The following is an 18,293-nucleotide window of genomic DNA, read 5'->3' on the forward strand; positions in this document are numbered from 1 at the left end:
TTGGAAGCTGTTAGTTCAATTCACTTGGATTTAAATAAATGTAAAATATACAATGAAGATCAAATATCAAATGCTAAAATAGTAAATTAAATAAAAATCCTCCCTTTTAACATAACTTGTAATTAAAATGGAAAAATACAACATAGAAGTGACTGAAGTAATCACTGTAAAAAAAGGGTTGTTGCCTTCAATTTTTCATTACTCTCTTGGATGTTTACATCATTTAAACTTAAATCACATTAAACTGACTTAAAAAATTAGTTGAATCTTGTATAACATATAAATTGTAAAAACATACGTCTTATGTAATTTTTTACAGTGATAATGCTAAAAATTCAGCTTTGGAATCAAAGGGATACATTATATTTTTAAAATATATTACAATGGAACACTGTTATTTAAAATTCCTCACAATATCATTTTTGTGAATCAATAAATGCAACCTTGGTGAACATATACTAGCTTCTTTCAAAATAAAATAAAATCCCACTGACTTTTGAACGGTACCTCAAAACTCCTATATTTGAGATTCTTTAAAGTGTAGGCTATACAAACTTATATTCTATCACTTATTTATCCATCTTCTGTTGTACAACTGCATAAATCGACATCTCTTATGTTGCACAGATGAAATACTGGACCTATTGAACACGTATGATAATAATGCTGCAGACACCTCAGTGCTTTTCGGTGCTGCAACATCCTCCCAGCATGCATCTGACTCAAGCCTTCCGTCACTGGCACAAGGTGAACAGGAAGGTGGTGTGTTCATCAGGCCTGCGCGCTCTCTCATATCAGAGGAGGTGCTTGAAGCCTTGCGCACCGTTGACAGAAAGGGACGTGATGTAGTGGTGGGACTGTCCAACGCCTGCTGCAAGTGGGGCTGCAGCAAAGGAGAAATCAGCTCACTTTGCTAAGACTAACCTTCTCTGTGGCATGAGTGAAGAAAAGAGAGAGTATGTGTGTGTGATTGTGCTTCTACACTCCTTCCTCTGTTGAATGTGTCTGTCTCATTGTACTTGAGAAACCTAAATTGTTTGTTTGCATTGAGCTCCCATGTCACAGTTCATTTAAACAGTGATTTTATGGATGTTGTAATGTAAGAAGTTACTTTTTGTATTCAATATGTTTAATTTCGATATTTCAATCTTGAATAAAGGTGATTATTTGCATTGATTGTTATTGAATCAGTCTGTGCTGAAATATGAACAAATGTACAGTGTGTTCACACTTTTAATCCTATACACTTAGACACAAGTTTAAGGATTTATATAAATGTAAAATATACAATGAAGAACAGATATTGTAAACACTTTACAATAAGGGTTCATTAGTTAACTAGTACTTAGCTACAGCCTAATCATAGTGTTGATTTCAACATTTACTAATACATTATATATACTCACCCCCATGTCATCCAAGATGTACATGTCATTCTTTCTTCAGTCGAAAAGAAATTAAGGTTTTTGATGAAAACATTCCAGGATTTTTCTCCATATAATGGACTTCAATGGGAACCAAACGGTTCAAGGTCCAAAAGACAGTTTCAGTATAAAACTGCAAACTGTTCAAAGGGCTTTAAACGATTTCCGACGATGAATAAGGGTTTTATCAAGCGAAACGATCGCTCATTTAATACATAAACAACAAAGTTTAAGTTTTATAAGCTCAAATGGTCGCCTTGCTCTGTTCTGCGATGCGCGTTCGCAACTCTCCTGTTCGAACTCGTTTATCAAAATGAACAAATCTTTTTTCGTGTCATTTGTTTCATTCAACAAACGAAATGAATGAGTTGACTCTGGAAAAGATTCGTTCATTTTGATGAACAAATTCGAACAGGAGAGTCACAAACGCGCATCACAGAACAGAGCAAGACGACCATTTGAGCTTATAAAACTTAAACTTTGTTATTTATTTATTAAATGAGCGATCGTTTCGCTTGATAAGACCCTTATTCATCATCTGGAATTGTTTAAAGCCCTTTGAACAGTTTGCATTGAAACTGTCTTTTGGACCTTGAACCATTTGGTTCCCATTGAAGTCCATTATATGGAGAAAAATCCTGGAATGTTTTAATCAAAAACCTTAATTTCTTGGATGGCATGGGTGTGAGTAAATTATCAGCAATTTTTTTTGTAGTGAACTACTCTTTTAACTAATGTTTACAAATGAGACCTAAAGTGTAAATCATAGAAGTGCTTTCATAATAGTCGCAGACAGTGGTGGAATGTAACGAAGTACAAATACTTCGTTACTTTACTTAAGTACATTTTTCACGTATCTTTACTTTACTTAAGTACAATAAATAGTGCCTACTTTTTACTTTTACTTCGTTACATTTTGCAGCAATTATTATACTTTCTACTCCACTACATTTCTACAACTTCTGTTACATTTTCGTTACATTTTTTGATCAGTTTTTCCCCTGCTAAAACGTAATCTGACCGTCCGTTCGTTGCACGTTTGTCTCACCAGTGACGTTTGGTTGCCATAGATACAGTATATCAACCCGGTCACACTAAATGCGTCTCACACGCAGTGTGTTTATCGTGCAACTCATACGCGAAAATTTGTTTTTACGTGCATAGGAAACACACCGTGTGTAATATATGTTTGGTTTGGTTAGGATTATGGCAAGCCAAGAGGTTCAGAATTACACCATAAATGAATCGCGTTTACTGCCAAACATAGTTATTAAAATATAGTAAGGATAAGCATGATATTGCCTAATTGCAAGCTTGTTTCAGAAATGGTGACATTTTTTTTCCATCATTATTGAACATCATTATAGGAGTAGGCTATTAGGTTGAATGAGTTAGAATTAAATGTTTTATTAATCATTAGAAAATAGACATTAAGATAATAAATTGTTATGCAAGTACTTTTACTTTTAATACTTAAAGTACATTTAAAATAAAGTACTTTTTACTTTTTACTTAAGTATGGTTGTCATTGTGTTACTTCTACTTTTACTAAAGTAAATATTTATCTGGGTATTTGTACTTTTACTTAAGTACTGAGATTCAGTACTTCCTCCACCACTGGTCGCAGACTTGTGGACCCCACTGTCTATCAAAAAACAAACAAAACAAAAAAAACACTGGATGCGGGAATTATGACTAATCATACATTGAACAATCAAATTAGCCAATCCGCACAGCTCAATAAGCAAAGCTGACCTAAAAGAGCTAGGCTATTTCTGTATCTGACTCGGTGGAATCTGAACCAATGTATCCATTCTTTCTTACAAAATAATATTTTTGACTTGACAGTTCATTTAGAAGTTACCATGTAAAGCACATTTTTAGTGTACCAGTTAAATACAGTGTGAGTTTTATTGGCGTAAGGTCTCAGAAAGAAACTAGTCAAGCAGTTTCCTCTTTTGCTAAAGTTCATTTTAGTGACGGAATCCAGTAGCTTCTCACTGCAACACACAAGAGCAAGTTCCTCTTGATCTGATTGGTCAACGGGCTTTGCGTAGAAGCGACATGTGGGCCGAGTCTCGTGCTACACGCTCAAGTCAAATAGCTTACAGGCGTGGTTTTCTTTCGTTTACTTGTGAAGCGAGTCCGAATTTGTCTGTCTCTGAAGGATAACAGTGAGGGCAACTAAACGGAAAACTTTAACTACGAAAAACATATGGTAACAAGAAATAGAAAATGCTCGTTCCAGGCTGTAACGTTGGAGAGTTACTTTAAAGTGGACTGTCGGAAGAACTTTCACGTGCTCCTTGCTGGTCAGCGATGTCACTTTTCAGCGAAACAAACAAATGTCTTGACTTCCCGTAAACGTGCAATTACTCGTTTAACGGGACGTTGCGTAATACTGGACTTTTTGCGTTCGCGAGTTACGTGAGCGATGGCATGGCAGAATGTAAAATTACATTTTCTTATACTAATGTACATGTGGATATGCTCTCAAGGTCAGCAAAACAGTTTTTTATGCATTTTATGTCTTAATATACAATAAAAGATTGCACTGGCACAGCTTTCACAAAAGTAAGTTTTTAGGTTTTAAATTATGAAACATCCCAGTTTTACATATAACAGTAGCCTACTAATAGCAAAATACCTTACAAAAGTGAAGCTCTAGTAGCATTAGTTGGCAGATGCCAATATATTCTATTAATATTAATACATTAAGTGTCCAAAATACTTTTTATATGCTTTCACATTACATTAAATATTTAAATAATGTCAAAAATATGCAAACAAAGTTTAACATGAATTCAATAATCTTAGCATTTAAATGGTGGATTATTGAATTCATAGTTAACTTCGTTTGCATGTTTTTGTGGAACTGAGTGCAGGTCTGCATCTTTTCCCCAACTTGTTCATGCTGCCATTCATTGTCTTCTTTATGTATTCAGCCTCTTTTGAAGTGGATGTAAACTGCTGGTGGAACCGAGCTCAACCTGTGGGCCACAATGTGTCCGTTGTGTGCCACACGAGTGCACGGGGAAGAGCAAAAAGTTGTGATCTCTTCCAGCTTTGGGTTATCACACCGGCGCACAGACATCTTATACCCAGCCCATGTGTCCGTGCCAAAGAAACCTGCAACTTCTCTATTGCAAGAAAACATACAGGGCATATTCGCTGCATGTGCAATGGAAAAACAAATGATACCTGCAATGTGACAGTAAGGGGAGGCTGTGAGTATAACAGAATTGATTTACAATGACTTCATTACTGAATCTGGGAATTCTCTGGGTTTCATAAGTTATATGTACAAGTGTCTAAGTTCACATGACACACAAACACACAAAGATCCCTGAAGGGAATTGTTTACAAAGAAAAACTCTATAATTATATACAGGATTCTGTTACTCAGAACCATAAAATGTAAGGCAGAACTTTACAGCCAAAATAACACGCATTAATGAACCGAATTTGGGATGCACGATATATTGTATCGATATACTGTGCTGAATCTGATAGATGTTCATTTTTAATGTTCTCATTATCGGCCTAGGTTTGGCTGATATATTAAAGCCGTTAAATAATGGATTATTCCCTTTAGCTGAGACACTTCAGATGCGCACTGTTCTCTGGAATGGTTTTGAATTGCTTGAAATATGATTGGCATCACTTAAAAAAAGGAAAATGGGGCGTCGGACAGGCTTTCAAGAGGAAACTTTGTAACTTATTACGTATCCCTTTACCTCAGTGAAGTAGTCTTGTCAAAAGTAGCCTACGGTACATAATAAATAGTAAATAAAATTGTGCAAATGTGACGATACCAGTATTTCTGCACTGTTTTACTGAGTACAGACACTTAATTAGATACACACAGATAGACGGTCCTTGTTTACAAGCGTTCTGGTTTGCAGCGCTGAGCTCTGTAGCCAATCACAGAGAAGTCTGTCGAGCGAACGAGTATAGCGACAAATCAGAATTCCCGTCTGCTCAAAATTGAAAGCTATTTGAAGGTAGCCATTATCTACAATTATATTATTATAAATTATATAGTTAAATTTCTTGCTATGTTTCAATTGGTACTCTGAATTTTTTGAATAATAGTGAAAATAAAGCATTCAAATAGGGTACATAATATTATAATGAGAACATTATAATTATGTGCTTGAGACATGGTAATAGTGAGACTTTTGTTTTTGGTCAATCCGGGTCTAAAAAAATAATATGAAAATTTAGATTTATCGACCATCGACTTTCAGAAATATAGAATTATCGGTTAACTGTTTCGGGCAAAATTTTCATAGCTAAGCATCCCTAAATTGAAGTGGTTTAACAAAAATACAAGATGCATATGTTTTGTTTCTAAGCTGTCTAGGATGCCTTACCCCATAGACTTCCATTGTAAGTGTATTACTGAAAGTTGTATTGCTGAATCTCAACCAGTAGTAGAGCATGGGTTAAAATCCCAGGGAATTCATGAACTGATAAAATGTGTTCCTTGAATGAAATTTAAGGAGTTTTGAATGTGTAACTGTAAATTATTTTATTTGGTCTTTGAGTCTGTAACATTCTTTGAGAAATTCACATGTTGATATGTCCAAAATTAGACAAGAAGGGGAAGTGTGCGAAACACTGGTGGCTTACTTTTGCAGATTTACCCTTGTGACTTCCTGTTTTCTCAGTCTTGAATATAAAGTTGCAGGTCTTTTGTGATGGCTTTTATGGCTTTGTTTTTACCACTCCCTTTACCTTTACTTTATTTGTTGGCTTTCCTCAAGAATAGTTTTCCATCTTTTACAGATCCACCTTCTTCCCCTTCCCGCCCTGATTGTGCTATTGAAGACTTGGATGAAGTCATTCACTGCTCCTGGACGAAATCCAATGAGCCAATGATTCCAACCATTTACACTCTTTACTGGAAAGATTGTGATGGGTATGACAGTGTTTTGCAGTCAAAACGTTCACATTTTTAAGTAGAACCTAAGTACAATCGCAAATGATTAATAATTCAAATTAAATATCAGATTTAAACTTCAAATATAAAAGATTAACTTGAACCTTTTTGTGTTTATATTCAGGAAGATTAACTCAAGGGTGAGCGATCAAGAGAATGTGGTCATAAATCGGACCGAGTATATGAAAAGTACTGACATTACTGCATGGGTCACTGCCAAAAATGGGTTGGGTTCTGCACAATCTGAAGAGTCTGTCTTCAACACAGGCCATATCAGTAAGTAATTGTACTTACTCTATTGTAAACCATTTCTCTGAACCATGTGCGTGCCATTTATTGGCTATTTGATGCACTGTAAATTAGTCAGTATGCAAACAACTCTGATTATTATTATTACACTAAACCGAATTATAAATGCAACTCTTTTGTTTTAGACCCATTTTTCATGAGCTGAACTCAGATCTAAGACTTGTTCTATGTACAAAAAATTCCTTTTTCTCTCAGATATTGTTCACAAATCTGTCTAAATCTGTGTTAGTGAGCACTTCTCCTTTGCCGAGGTAATCTCTAAAATGTGACAGATGTTTGTGAACAATATTTCGAGAGAAATAGGCCTTTTGTGTACATAGAAAAGGTCTTTTAGTTCAGCTCATGAAAAATGGGGGCAAAAACAAAAGTGATCATAAGAGACTAAGAGCCAAAACCTTTGAATTGTGGTGTATGTCAAGTTGATTAAACTTGCAGGCAAAAACTGCTTAGTTCTACCTTTAAATCTTTTCCCTTTTTTTTTATTTTTATTTTTTTTTAGTTCGTCCAGACCCCCCCATCAATATTACCCACACCTTCATGCCGCTGGTGATCTACTGGAACATGGACTGTGACAATGTGGGCCCCTTAGACAAGACGTGTCAAGTGCAATATCACACACACAATCACATGCTGGACTGGATTCAGGTGAGAGGAGTAGAGGAAAATCCCATTTCATTTGATTCAGTTCTCATTCATATATTCCTTTTTCAATTCTGATTCAGAATATTTCAACCATTTTCTCTATGATTGGTGTCACTGTCTTCATGGCAGCTGTGGCATTTTCACTCACGTGTTCAAAAGGGCTTTAGTAAACCGAGTTTCTGTAGTGAGTCAGTTCAGAAGAAAATCCATCCATTTGCAGGATCAGAGGTGTGCGTAAAGTAAAGTTTAATGAAGTATAATCACATCCATTAAAACAGATGGATCTTTGGGTTTTAGGAATCAGTATTGGATTATTAAAATACAAATCTTAGTGAAACAGAAAATGTAGATTTTAAACCAGGCCTAGGACAAACACTAATGCTTTTTGTGTTTTGTCGACATTTTTTACTTGTTTTAATGTAAATTAATTTTTGTTATAAATATAAGGATGCAATCAAAGATAGGTTGGTTTTACTTTATTTTGACAGTCCACTTTAGACATCCTACTAACTATAAGTTACTTTGCAACTACATTTCTACTAACTCTCATTGATTTTCATTAATCATTTAGCAGACGCTGTTATCCAAAGTGACTTACGAATGAGGGGAGCACTGAAACCAATCAAACAACAATAGGGCAACAATATGTAATACAGTTAGTATTACATATTACCATTTAGTCTAGCAAAGTACACCTACACATTAAAAAAATGATAATAGAAATAGAGTAGAATAGAAAGTGTTAGTGCTAACACTCTAATGACAGTTGAAATATAGTTGCAAAGTTGCTTATAGTTAGTAGAATGTCTAAAGTGAATAGTTTTCATAGTGTCAGAGATTTGTCAATACTAGTTGTAAGATTTAGTTCACCCAGAATCATTAAGAACACCATTGAGGGTGATTAAATGGTGACAGAAATGGAACTGAACTTAATAAATTATGTTCTAGTTTAACCAATTGTTGAGTTTTAATTGTGCAGGAGGATGACTTGCAGTCCACATTTCCGTTGGAGGATTCCCAGCCATTCACAGAGTACAGTTTTCGTGTTCGCTGCCACTGTGGATATGAAGAGAATGTCATGAGTGACTGGAGTTCAGTGTTTTCAGTCAGAACGCCCCCTGCAGGTCAGAGAAAGACACACATTATCCATTCATTTAGGACATTAATGCAGAAATGCACTCATTTACTGCTCATTTATTTTTACACAGCAGCAGAATACAGTTGTCAGTGCTAAATACACACACAATTCAGTTTTGAAAAAGAGTGAACACCATGTTCAGAATCCACATTGACTCTTCACTACAGTTCAGATCATTTTTTTTCAAATGTTTTTAAATAAGTCTCTTATTTTCACTAAGACTACATTTATTTGATCAAAAAGTAACGCAGTAAAAACAAACAGTTATATTGTGTAATATTTTTACAATTTAAAGTGTCTGTCTTCGGTTGTAACATTATTTAAAAATGTAATTTATTCCTGTCAGGACAAGGCTAATAACCAGTCTAATATGCTGATTTGGTGCTCGAAAAAACAGCATTCTTATTTATTTGTTTTAAAATTTTAAATGCTTTTATTGTTCTTTTTACCCAACTTATATATGTGTATATGTATGTGTGAATGTTTGAATCGTTTTTAAAGGATTAGTTCACTTTTGAAAAAACTTTTGCTGATAATTTACTCACCCCCATGTCATCCAAGATGTCCATGTCTTTCTTTCCTCAGTCGAAAAGAAATTAAGGTTTTTGATGAAAACATTCCAGGATTTTTCTCCTTATAATGGACTTACATGGGAACCAGGTCCAACCGAGGTCCAAACGACAGTTAATAACAGTTACAGATGCAGCTTCAAATGTCTTTAAACGACACCAGACGATGAATAAGGGTCTTATCATGCGAAACGATCGGTTATTTCCAGTGTTGTAGTACTCGGGACTCGTCTCGGACTCGGTCTCGAGTCCATATTTTAATGGTCTTGGTCTTGTCATGGACTCGTGTGCATTTGGACTCGGAATTGACTCGTACTCGAACATTTTTTTTTTTAGGACTCGGAGTTATTCCCGAGTCCACTCGAGTTCAATTAAAAATATTTTTCATGATTATTAATGTATGATAACAAAATATGTCTTTAAATTGATTGACACGCCCAGTGATTGGTGATTTTCTAGTGCGCAACTGCGCATGACAAATTGTAATAAAATTACTTTTAACACCACCTACTATGTGGCCTTTTTACCCTAAACTGATCATATTTTTTAAACTCTAAGTAAATTCAGTAAAAAAAAAAGGATTTCTCCAAGTAAATAAAAGTAAAGGTAGTAAACCCTCACTGGTCTCGGTCTCGACTCGGACTCGACCGTCACTGGTCTCGGACTCGACTCGGACTCGACTCTCTCTGGTCTCTGTTTCGACTCGGACTCGAGTTAGGTGGTCTCGACTACAACACTGGTTATTTCAAAGCTTATTCCAAAAATCTAACTTTTCTAAGGACAAATGCTAGCCTTTCTCCATTCTGTGAGGCGCGTTTGCAACGTCACGTAATACGTAATTACGTTCAAAAGGTCACGGGCGACGTGGCAGAGTCAGAGTGTTTACAAGTTGAACGCATAGGTTGAACGTGAAAACTAACTCAAACGCCGTTTACAAAAAAGGAATTAAAAGGTAAAACAACGATGTCGGACGATTTTGATTCTGTACTTCCGGCTACGTCGCCCGTGACCTTTTCAACGTAATTACGTGACGTTGCAAACGCGCCTCACAATATATTACAAGGCTAGCATTTGTCCTTAGAAAAGTTACATTTTTGGAATAAGCTTTGAAATAACCGATCGTTTCGCATGATACGACCCTTATTCATTGTCTGGTGTCGTTTAAAGACATTTGAAGCTGCATCTGTAACTGTTATAACTGTCGTTTGGACCTCGGTTGGACCTGGTTCCCATTGAAGTCCATTATAAGGAGAAAAATCCTGGAATGTTTTCATCAAAAACCTTAATTTCTTTTCGACTGAGGAAAGAAAGACATGGACATCTTGGATGACATGGGGGTGAGTAAATTATCAGCAAAAGTTTTTTCAAAAGTGAACTAATCCTTTAAGTTGTTGTTTTTTTATTGGTATGGTATAAATCTATAACATAAGATAATCATTGACGATAATTGTCTGTAATTTTCTGTCTTTTCAGCACCGGTTGGACAGCTGGATGTTTGGAGTGATTGTGCCCCTTACTCTGACAACTCCTGTAACATCTATTGGAAAGTAGGCTATACTCCCATAATACATCATTCTAACTGGTTCTTGTTGCTGTAACTGGGTCAGTCACGATTCATTACATCATAGAAATTTGACTTTCTGACGTTACTTTCTGTCCCTCAGGAAATGCCCCTGTCTCAGGCTAGAGGGGAAATTAGCGACTATATTGTGACTCTGAAGCTTAAAAATGGGACTGAGATTAGGCAGGGTACCAGGCAGTCGAGAGACACAGGAAGTCAGCATCGCACCGAGCAGAACTGCCCGCAGCTCAGACATTTCCCTCTCAAGATGGGTGTTATGGGAGTTTATGTGTCAGCCAACACCTCAATGGGCATGTCCGTCCCAACATTCATGCCGTTTCCCGTGAGGGGTATGTCAAAATTCTGATTAAAGGTTTTCTCTCTGGCCTCCTCTAACTCTGCCTGTCTTTCTCTATTTATTTTTTGAATGCTAGAGTAAAATTATATTTATATGATTAATGCCCTGCAGGACAGACCACACCTGAGGTGGATCTGAGTGTGATGGGTGAGAAACAGACGCTGCGGGTCTCATGGTCTGTACACCCACGGTTCTCTGACAACGTCCTGGAGTATGTCGTCCAGCATGTGCCTGTAGTACCTCACCTTGCGTGCCTGAGCTGGGTCAGAGTAAACAGAACCCAGACATCTGTCACAATCACAGGTGTGTGAGTGTGTCCACTGTGAAATATTATTACAACTAACTAGTGAGGACATTTAACTGGTCCTCACTAGTAAAAAAGCCAATTTTTTAATTATTTAAATCTAGTGTTTTGCACATGTTTATGTAATGGGTAGGTTTATGGGTAGGGGTTGCTTTAGGCCATAGAAAATACCATTAACCTAATGTAAAATCAATGCAGGTCTATGCAGTGTCCTCACTAATAGTGAAACAAGCGTGTGTGTGTGTGGATGTGTGAAAGAGAGAAAGCTGTAATTTGTTTTGACCCTGAATGTGATTTTGCGTTTGTCTCCATCCACAGGTGACTTCAGGAACTACACAGCATATAATGTGTCGCTGTATACGGTCTCATACAACAATCACAGCACTTTCCTCAAGTCAGCAAGTGCATACACACTTCAAGGAGGTATGACATCCCTTAAAATAAATTACTGAATGCACTTTGGGTTGTTTTATTAAAATTGTCATATTGTATGTCATATTAAAAATATCAAATTGTCCAATACGACAGAGAGCCAAAATTCAGAAAAATAACTTGGATATTACACTTAAATAGCAGTGTGTATTTACAAACCTAAAACCCTGTCAACCCTGACAGTTTTTTATATTAAAGGGTTAGTTCACCCAAAAAATGAAAATTAAGTCATTAATAGTGATCCACCTCTCAAATTTAATCAAAAATATCTTCATTTGTGTTCCGAAGATGAACAAAGGTTTTAAGGGGTTGGTACAGCATGGGGGTGAGTAATTAATGACTTAATTTTCATTTTTGGGTGAACTAACCCTTTAAGCTTATTTGTCAAAACACTCATCCACTGTAGAAGTATATTGCATTGTCAATAATTAGCTTGTATAGTGCAACATTTCCATTCACTTATATTGATTTTTAAAAAAGTGTAATGCCTTCCATTGTAGAAAATTAGCTTTATGTAATTTTAATAACACCAGTGCACAGAGGGTTATTGATAATTCTCAAAACAACAGGAGAGAGGGAATCAAAACATGATTTAAAAAAAAGTCGAGGCTTTCAGTTTTGAAACCGTATTATATGGAGACTGATGTCTATGTGTGTCTAACTGTAGCCATAGTTCAAATTCTTTTAGTGAATAATGAGTTTAACAATCCTTGATAACTGATTGAACAGGCTGCTTGACCTTTTGCTGTAGTTTCACAGTGTTGTAATATAAAATTAAGCTGTATTAAAAACATATTTGATAAGAGATTAGACACTGGATGAGATCAGTGACCCAAACATTATGTGATTACGTAATATTGAAAACATAACCAGCTACACCTGGTCTCATTTTCATTGGCTTTGTTTTTGCCACGACAAATGTGTCTTAAAAACACACATTTACAGCAACGGTGATCAACTGTAAATTAATTTACGGCATAAAACCGTAGAAAAACCACAGTTGCCTGTAGATTATTGTAAAATCAAAGAAAAACAGCAATATTCTGTTAAAACAGTCACATTTACTAAACAAAAGAAGTTAATTTCACTGAAATATTGGTAAACATTTATAGAAAAAAGGTAATGCATTATCAATAACTGATACAGAGAGTAAATATTAAACTGAAGTGTTTTATGTGTTTTGCTCAAGATGATACAGGAGAGATCTGTTAGTTTAATTTTTAATTTTTTTATTTTCAATTAATTCAATATTACACATTAGGTGTTTGCAGTTTGATGTATTAATTTTCAGTGGGCTCAAATGAAGTTTGTTCACAGACCTTTTAGTATAAATACTTGTTTTTATTTAATTTAAACTCGAACTGTTTAAAGCAATTGTTTTCCCAAATAAAAGTATTTTTATGGTAACATACTGTAAAAAAGGAGAGCTCTAGTACACAGCTGCCAGTAGATTACCGTTATTTTACAGCACAATTTTTTACAGTAGGCTTCATTTGTGATGTTAGTTTTTAAGGGAAGTTTCATAGACCTTTGTTTGGAGTTTGCTGGATTATTCATTAATGATGAATAATTTGTGTGTGTCTGATTGGTCCAGACGCTACATCATTCATAAAACATTTTCTCACTAACTCACAAGTTAGTTGTGGCAGTTTTAGGACATGAAGTATCCTGTAATCAGACTTCCTAGTCATCAAACCTTCATATTGGTATCATCTCTCTATCTCCCTTCCCAGTTCCTCCTAAAGTCCCACAATTCAATGTGCAGATCGTCTCTCAGTCTTCTGTCACTCTGATGTGGAGCCCCATCCCTGTGCATGAGAGCAAAGGTGTCATCTTGCATTACTCGGTGGGCATCAATGAGACAGGTAATCCATTATCTCTCCTTTAATGTAAATCTTAAACTCGGGACAATCTGAACTTATGTGGGGCCATTTTTGAGCATTTTTTCAGTGTGTTCTGCACCGTTGGCTCTAGCCAATTCAGCATGTTGAATCTGCGTTGGATCATCTTATCTGAGCATTCAAATGAATTAATATTTTCATAACACGAACTGGAATGAAGAAAGTGATCAGTGTGACTGATATTCTAAATGTTAAGCAAGCACTGGTTTGTTTTCGGTTTGTATATCTTCAGTCCTAGTCTTGGTTTCCTTTTTTGAATGTTGTAAATAGACTATTGATACCTGCTGTTCTTTGACATCGGCTTAGTGTGTCCCGGGCTTAAGAAAGTAATGCTTAGTACTTTCATTATATCGTAGACTCAGAGATTATTTCTCGAATCCCATGAAATATTAATACTTAGACTACCAAGTTTTGGGTCGGTAAGATTTTTTGTTTGTTTTGTTTTGAGAGAAATACTTTTACTTATTGGCCAAAAGTGACCATAATGACATTTACAATGTTACAAAACGAATATTTTTTTTAAATAATTTTTCTAATTTCTATTCATCAAAGAATCCTGGAATAAAATGTTTCACAGTTTCAACATAAATATTAAGCAGCACAACTGTCTTCAACATTGATAATAATAAGAAATGTTTCTTGAGCATCAAATCAGCATATTACAGTGATTTGTGAAGGATCATTTGACATTGAAGACTGGAGTTATGATGCTGAAATTCAGCTTCACCATCATAGGAATAAATCATTATTTAGTATTTTAAATTGTAATACTGTTTTACTGTATTTTTGATTAAAAAAAATCAGGGCTATTCAATTGAAGTAAAAGAGGTTCGGTTTCTATATTTCTTTCCCAGTGGAGATCTGGACAATACTGCAGCCATAGAACTGTAAATGAATATATCCTAAACACTCAAAATATTCATAAAAAATGGGAATTTTGGGCCCCTATAGCCAAAACATAGATGTATAAGAATGTTTACCAATATTTACCCCCCAAAAAAATTATATTTGTTCTAACTGGAAATGGATATAAAAGGTCAGATGGTTTATTTATTTATTTATTTCACATTCACACCATCTATAGAAGGCCTTGGGACTAAGAAAGCAAAGGGGTGCAGGGTTTACCTCTTAAGAAAAGCATGGACTGTTTTTATATTTTGCTCAAGCAGCCTAAACTACTAAAACATCTAATAATGAAAACTCTCATTAGGGGCACAAAACAAAGTGAAATAGTTATTTAAAAAAATGTTGTCTTCCCTTACCATTTCTAAATAATTTTCCAATTTATAACATTGTTAGTTATGAAATGCTTTTAATAACACTAAATGTAAAAAATAATAGTAATTACTGCATTCTCATTTCATTTTCTGCATCGTTTTAGCATTTTTATCTATTTTGCTGCTCACTGCTTCTCTGGCCTCTTTAACAGGGTATAACGTGAGCAGTGACAGCACCAGCATGCATCTGTCAGACCTGCAGCCGGCCCGACAGTACCAGGCCTGGGTGAGCGCTGTGAGCGCTGCTGGTGAAGGCATGAGGAGCGTCACCACTTTCTCCACCCCTGAGGAAAACAGTAAGGCGAGCTGTTTCTTTCTTTCCTTCTTTCTTCCTTCATTTGGGGTTTACATTGCATCTATTGTCCAAAATACAAAGAGGTCTTTGTTTGCATACAGTATGTAGTTCTAAACTATTCATTTATTTCCATCTCATCTCCTAGGTTTGTTTACTTCAATATTGATTGCTGTATTCACACTAATGTCTTTCCTGATATTAGTTATTGCTTTTAAATTGGTATGGTGAGTATTACCTTTCATTATAATTCCATCATACATTATACGGCCAAAAATATATGGAGACCCCCTTCTAAATAGTGAGCTTGACTAATCTAGTCATTTCTGTGAGGATGAATGTTGACCTTAATCTTAATATTCTGGACTTAATGAGCAGGTCAGTCTCCACATAATTTCGTGATAAAAAAACATTTAAATTATCAGATAAAAATTATGCTCTTCATTAGTCAACATTTGAAGTGGATCAAAACCTTTCATCAAAGTTATACATGAATTTTCAACAATACCTGTTCTTGTCTTAGGACAACTTTGAATTTTTTTGATCCACTTCAAAGTAGAGCCAGGCCGATATTATCGGCCGATATTAGGCATTTTCCAAACTATCGGTATCAGCAGTTATAACGGCCGATAAATGAATATTTCAAAAATAAAATAAAAACGGGCAAAACACCCTTCAACCATGACATGAGTTGTGTAGTTTGTCCACCAGAGGGCACTCTACACCGAGTTGGTCACGAGACATGTGTAACAATTAAAAGAACATCCCCATCAGTTCTCTTAACTCAAATAAGCATGACAAAATTTGTGACTATCATGTCCAGTTTTGGTGCTGTTAAATAAGCCGAAAATGAAGCTGAATTAGCTAGTAATAGTTATGTTACGTTGTTACAGTGCAGTTGTCTGACTGTCCTTTCAACTTTTGACAATGTGACTGAAGTATTTCTTTAATAGCGTGTGACAGTTATAGCAATGAGACGTATTATCTCTCCTTAGCCTGTTATATTGAAAATGTATTTTTTACAATTTGCAGTATGATGTTATCCATTGCTAAATTATGGCTCATCATAGACTAGCTAACCACAAAGCTAGCTAATGCCACTATCATCAGTCTGTTCTGTTGTGACAATAAAAGAAACGAGTTTCTTTTTAAAATGCATTATCATATTATTTTAGTTAAACCTCATAAATAACTACAAATAACTAATGTTAGGGAAATCTGTTCATGTTTTGTTGTGCGTTTCTGAAATAAAAAAAATAATATCGGCCGATATATCGGATTTTAAAACCAAAAAAATATTTGTATCGGTATCGGCCTTCAAAATCCTTTATCGGTCGGGCTCTACTTCAGATGTTGACTACTGTATATCACTCATTTACCATTGCCATGTCAAGCTCTCTATTGTATGAAGCGCTATATAAATAAACGTGCCGTACCTTAACTGGAGTGCCGAATTGCAGAGCTCGTGCAAACATACCCACATCGCTACATTAGACGCACTTTGTTAAATTAATATCTGCTGTCTTGGTACAGGTTACGTTACTGTTCCCAGAAGATCCCAGATCCATTAAACAGTAAATCATTCAAACATATGAACTTTCAGGTAAGAATCTAAGGTTGTATAAAGCTATATGAAAGAGATTTTAACCAATATAAAAATGTTCTTCTAACAGTGAGCTTGGCTTTTCTTCCAGCATGCGTGGCCTTGGCTGTGTTCTGTGTCGGAATCACCTCTGAAGATCTCTGAGCTGGAGATCGTGGAGAACCTGCATCCCAACACACCTACCTCTCCCTCTGAAACTGAACTTGAGAAGATTTTAATCGATGTGGAACCACAACATTTCCAGGTGCCAGATGGACTGGGCAGAACAAAGGAAGGTGGGGAGAAGTGGTTAGAAGACTCTGAGGAATCAAACAGACGACGCGTTTCAAAGCAGGACAGCTGGAGAAAAGAGTACAGTGAGATGGTTGATACTGATGAAGAGGAGGGCGCTGGTGGCGAAGAGTGGTGGGACCAGCCATGTGGCTCGGACTATGAAAGACATTTTATGCCATCTGTTGAGGCGAATTAACTCTGCCATTTCATACTTTGTGATGTTTGATCTGTAGTGCCTTAAATAGAACAATCAGAAATGTTGATTGTTTTACTGAAGAACAATTGTATTATATTCTTTATACGTGCACTGAAAAGAGTATTAAGACGTGCTATTCAGGAAATTCCTAATGTGTCATTAGGAGCGATCTTGCAAACGGGTTTACTAGAACACTTGCCATTTCTCGCCATTCATGCAGATAGATGTTCCTGCCACAAACTCAGGCCATTGGTTGAGCCAATGTTGGGCTGTTCGGAGCAGAGCTCAGATCTGCAGTCCCAAGTGGCTTACACTTTTCAGAGAATTAAGACTACAGATGTCTTATAGTCTCTGCTCATTAAACCTTGTTGGAAAAAGGTATTTCAGCACTGAAAACATTGCATTTATGACACAAATGAGTAGATATCTTCAATTGAATGTAGATAATTGAATGTTTTTGTACATAATAAATATTTTTTTGTATGGATGTGCTTCTGTGATGCTACTTAAATGTTGTTATGTGAATTTCTCATGTGTTAAGCAATCATTTGTTTGACATGATGTATAAAAACAGTTCACATTGGGATGTGAACATAGGAGTAGTCACTATTATCAGTCTGTGATGTAGTCTAACTATATTTTGGAAGACTTTTTATGCCTGAGAGTAAAAAAAGAAAAAGAGATATGACTTTATTTCTTGTAATTGCAACTTTATATGTCACAAATTATAATGTTTTTATAAAAGGAAAAAAAAAAACATTTTACTCTGAGACAAAAACAGACTTCCTTGTCATATTTTTAAAGTGGTTGTCTCGGTCAAAAATCTGGAATATCAGCCCAGAGCCAGTATGCTTGTACGCGTAAATATTTTTTAGACACATCAGCTCAAACTTCTAGCATTATTTCAGCATTCAGTGCCATGTGATCCTTCAGTTTCTCAAGAAACATCTATTATCATTATCAATGTTGAAAACAGTTGTAGTGCTGTAAAAACTGATGTTTATGTAATGTAAATGTCTTTACAGTCACTTTTGAACAATTTAAGGAATCTGGGCTGGATAAAAACTAA

The 18,293-nt window shown here is 35.6% G+C and overlaps 2 protein-coding genes across 7 annotated transcripts in view; both read left to right on the top strand.

Moving 5' to 3' along the window:
- The window catches only part of rln3a (relaxin 3a), an 80,772-nt gene extending 79,600 nt beyond the window's left edge, over window positions 1-1,172 (top strand). For all 6 annotated transcript variants that reach the window (XM_089128317.1, XM_089128318.1, XM_089128320.1 and 3 more), the window contains one exon: window positions 628-1,172. In XM_089128317.1, the coding sequence (XP_088984443.1) occupies window positions 628-917 (290 nt within the window). In that variant the 3' untranslated portion in view covers window positions 918-1,172. The remainder of the gene's footprint in view (window positions 1-627) is intronic.
- Window positions 1,173-3,530: 2,358 nt separating this feature from the next.
- il12rb2l (interleukin 12 receptor, beta 2a, like) lies at window positions 3,531-17,711 on the top strand. Its single transcript, XM_039686508.2, has 15 exons — window positions 3,531-3,922; window positions 4,370-4,651; window positions 6,216-6,348; window positions 6,494-6,645; window positions 7,178-7,323; window positions 8,300-8,444; window positions 10,501-10,574; window positions 10,692-10,938; window positions 11,058-11,249; window positions 11,569-11,673; window positions 13,416-13,547; window positions 15,013-15,156; window positions 15,301-15,379; window positions 16,686-16,755; window positions 16,847-17,711. Exons 1-15 carry the CDS (start codon window positions 3,859-3,861, stop codon window positions 17,222-17,224), a joined length of 2,343 nt encoding a protein of 780 aa, XP_039542442.2. The 5' UTR covers window positions 3,531-3,858; the 3' UTR covers window positions 17,225-17,711.
- Window positions 17,712-18,293: the final 582 nt, after the last annotated feature.

Source organism: Pimephales promelas, chromosome 3 (assembly GCF_988280905.1).
Source record: "Pimephales promelas chromosome 3, fPimPro1.hap1.1, whole genome shotgun sequence".
Lineage (NCBI taxonomy): Eukaryota > Metazoa > Chordata > Actinopteri > Cypriniformes > Leuciscidae > Pimephales > Pimephales promelas.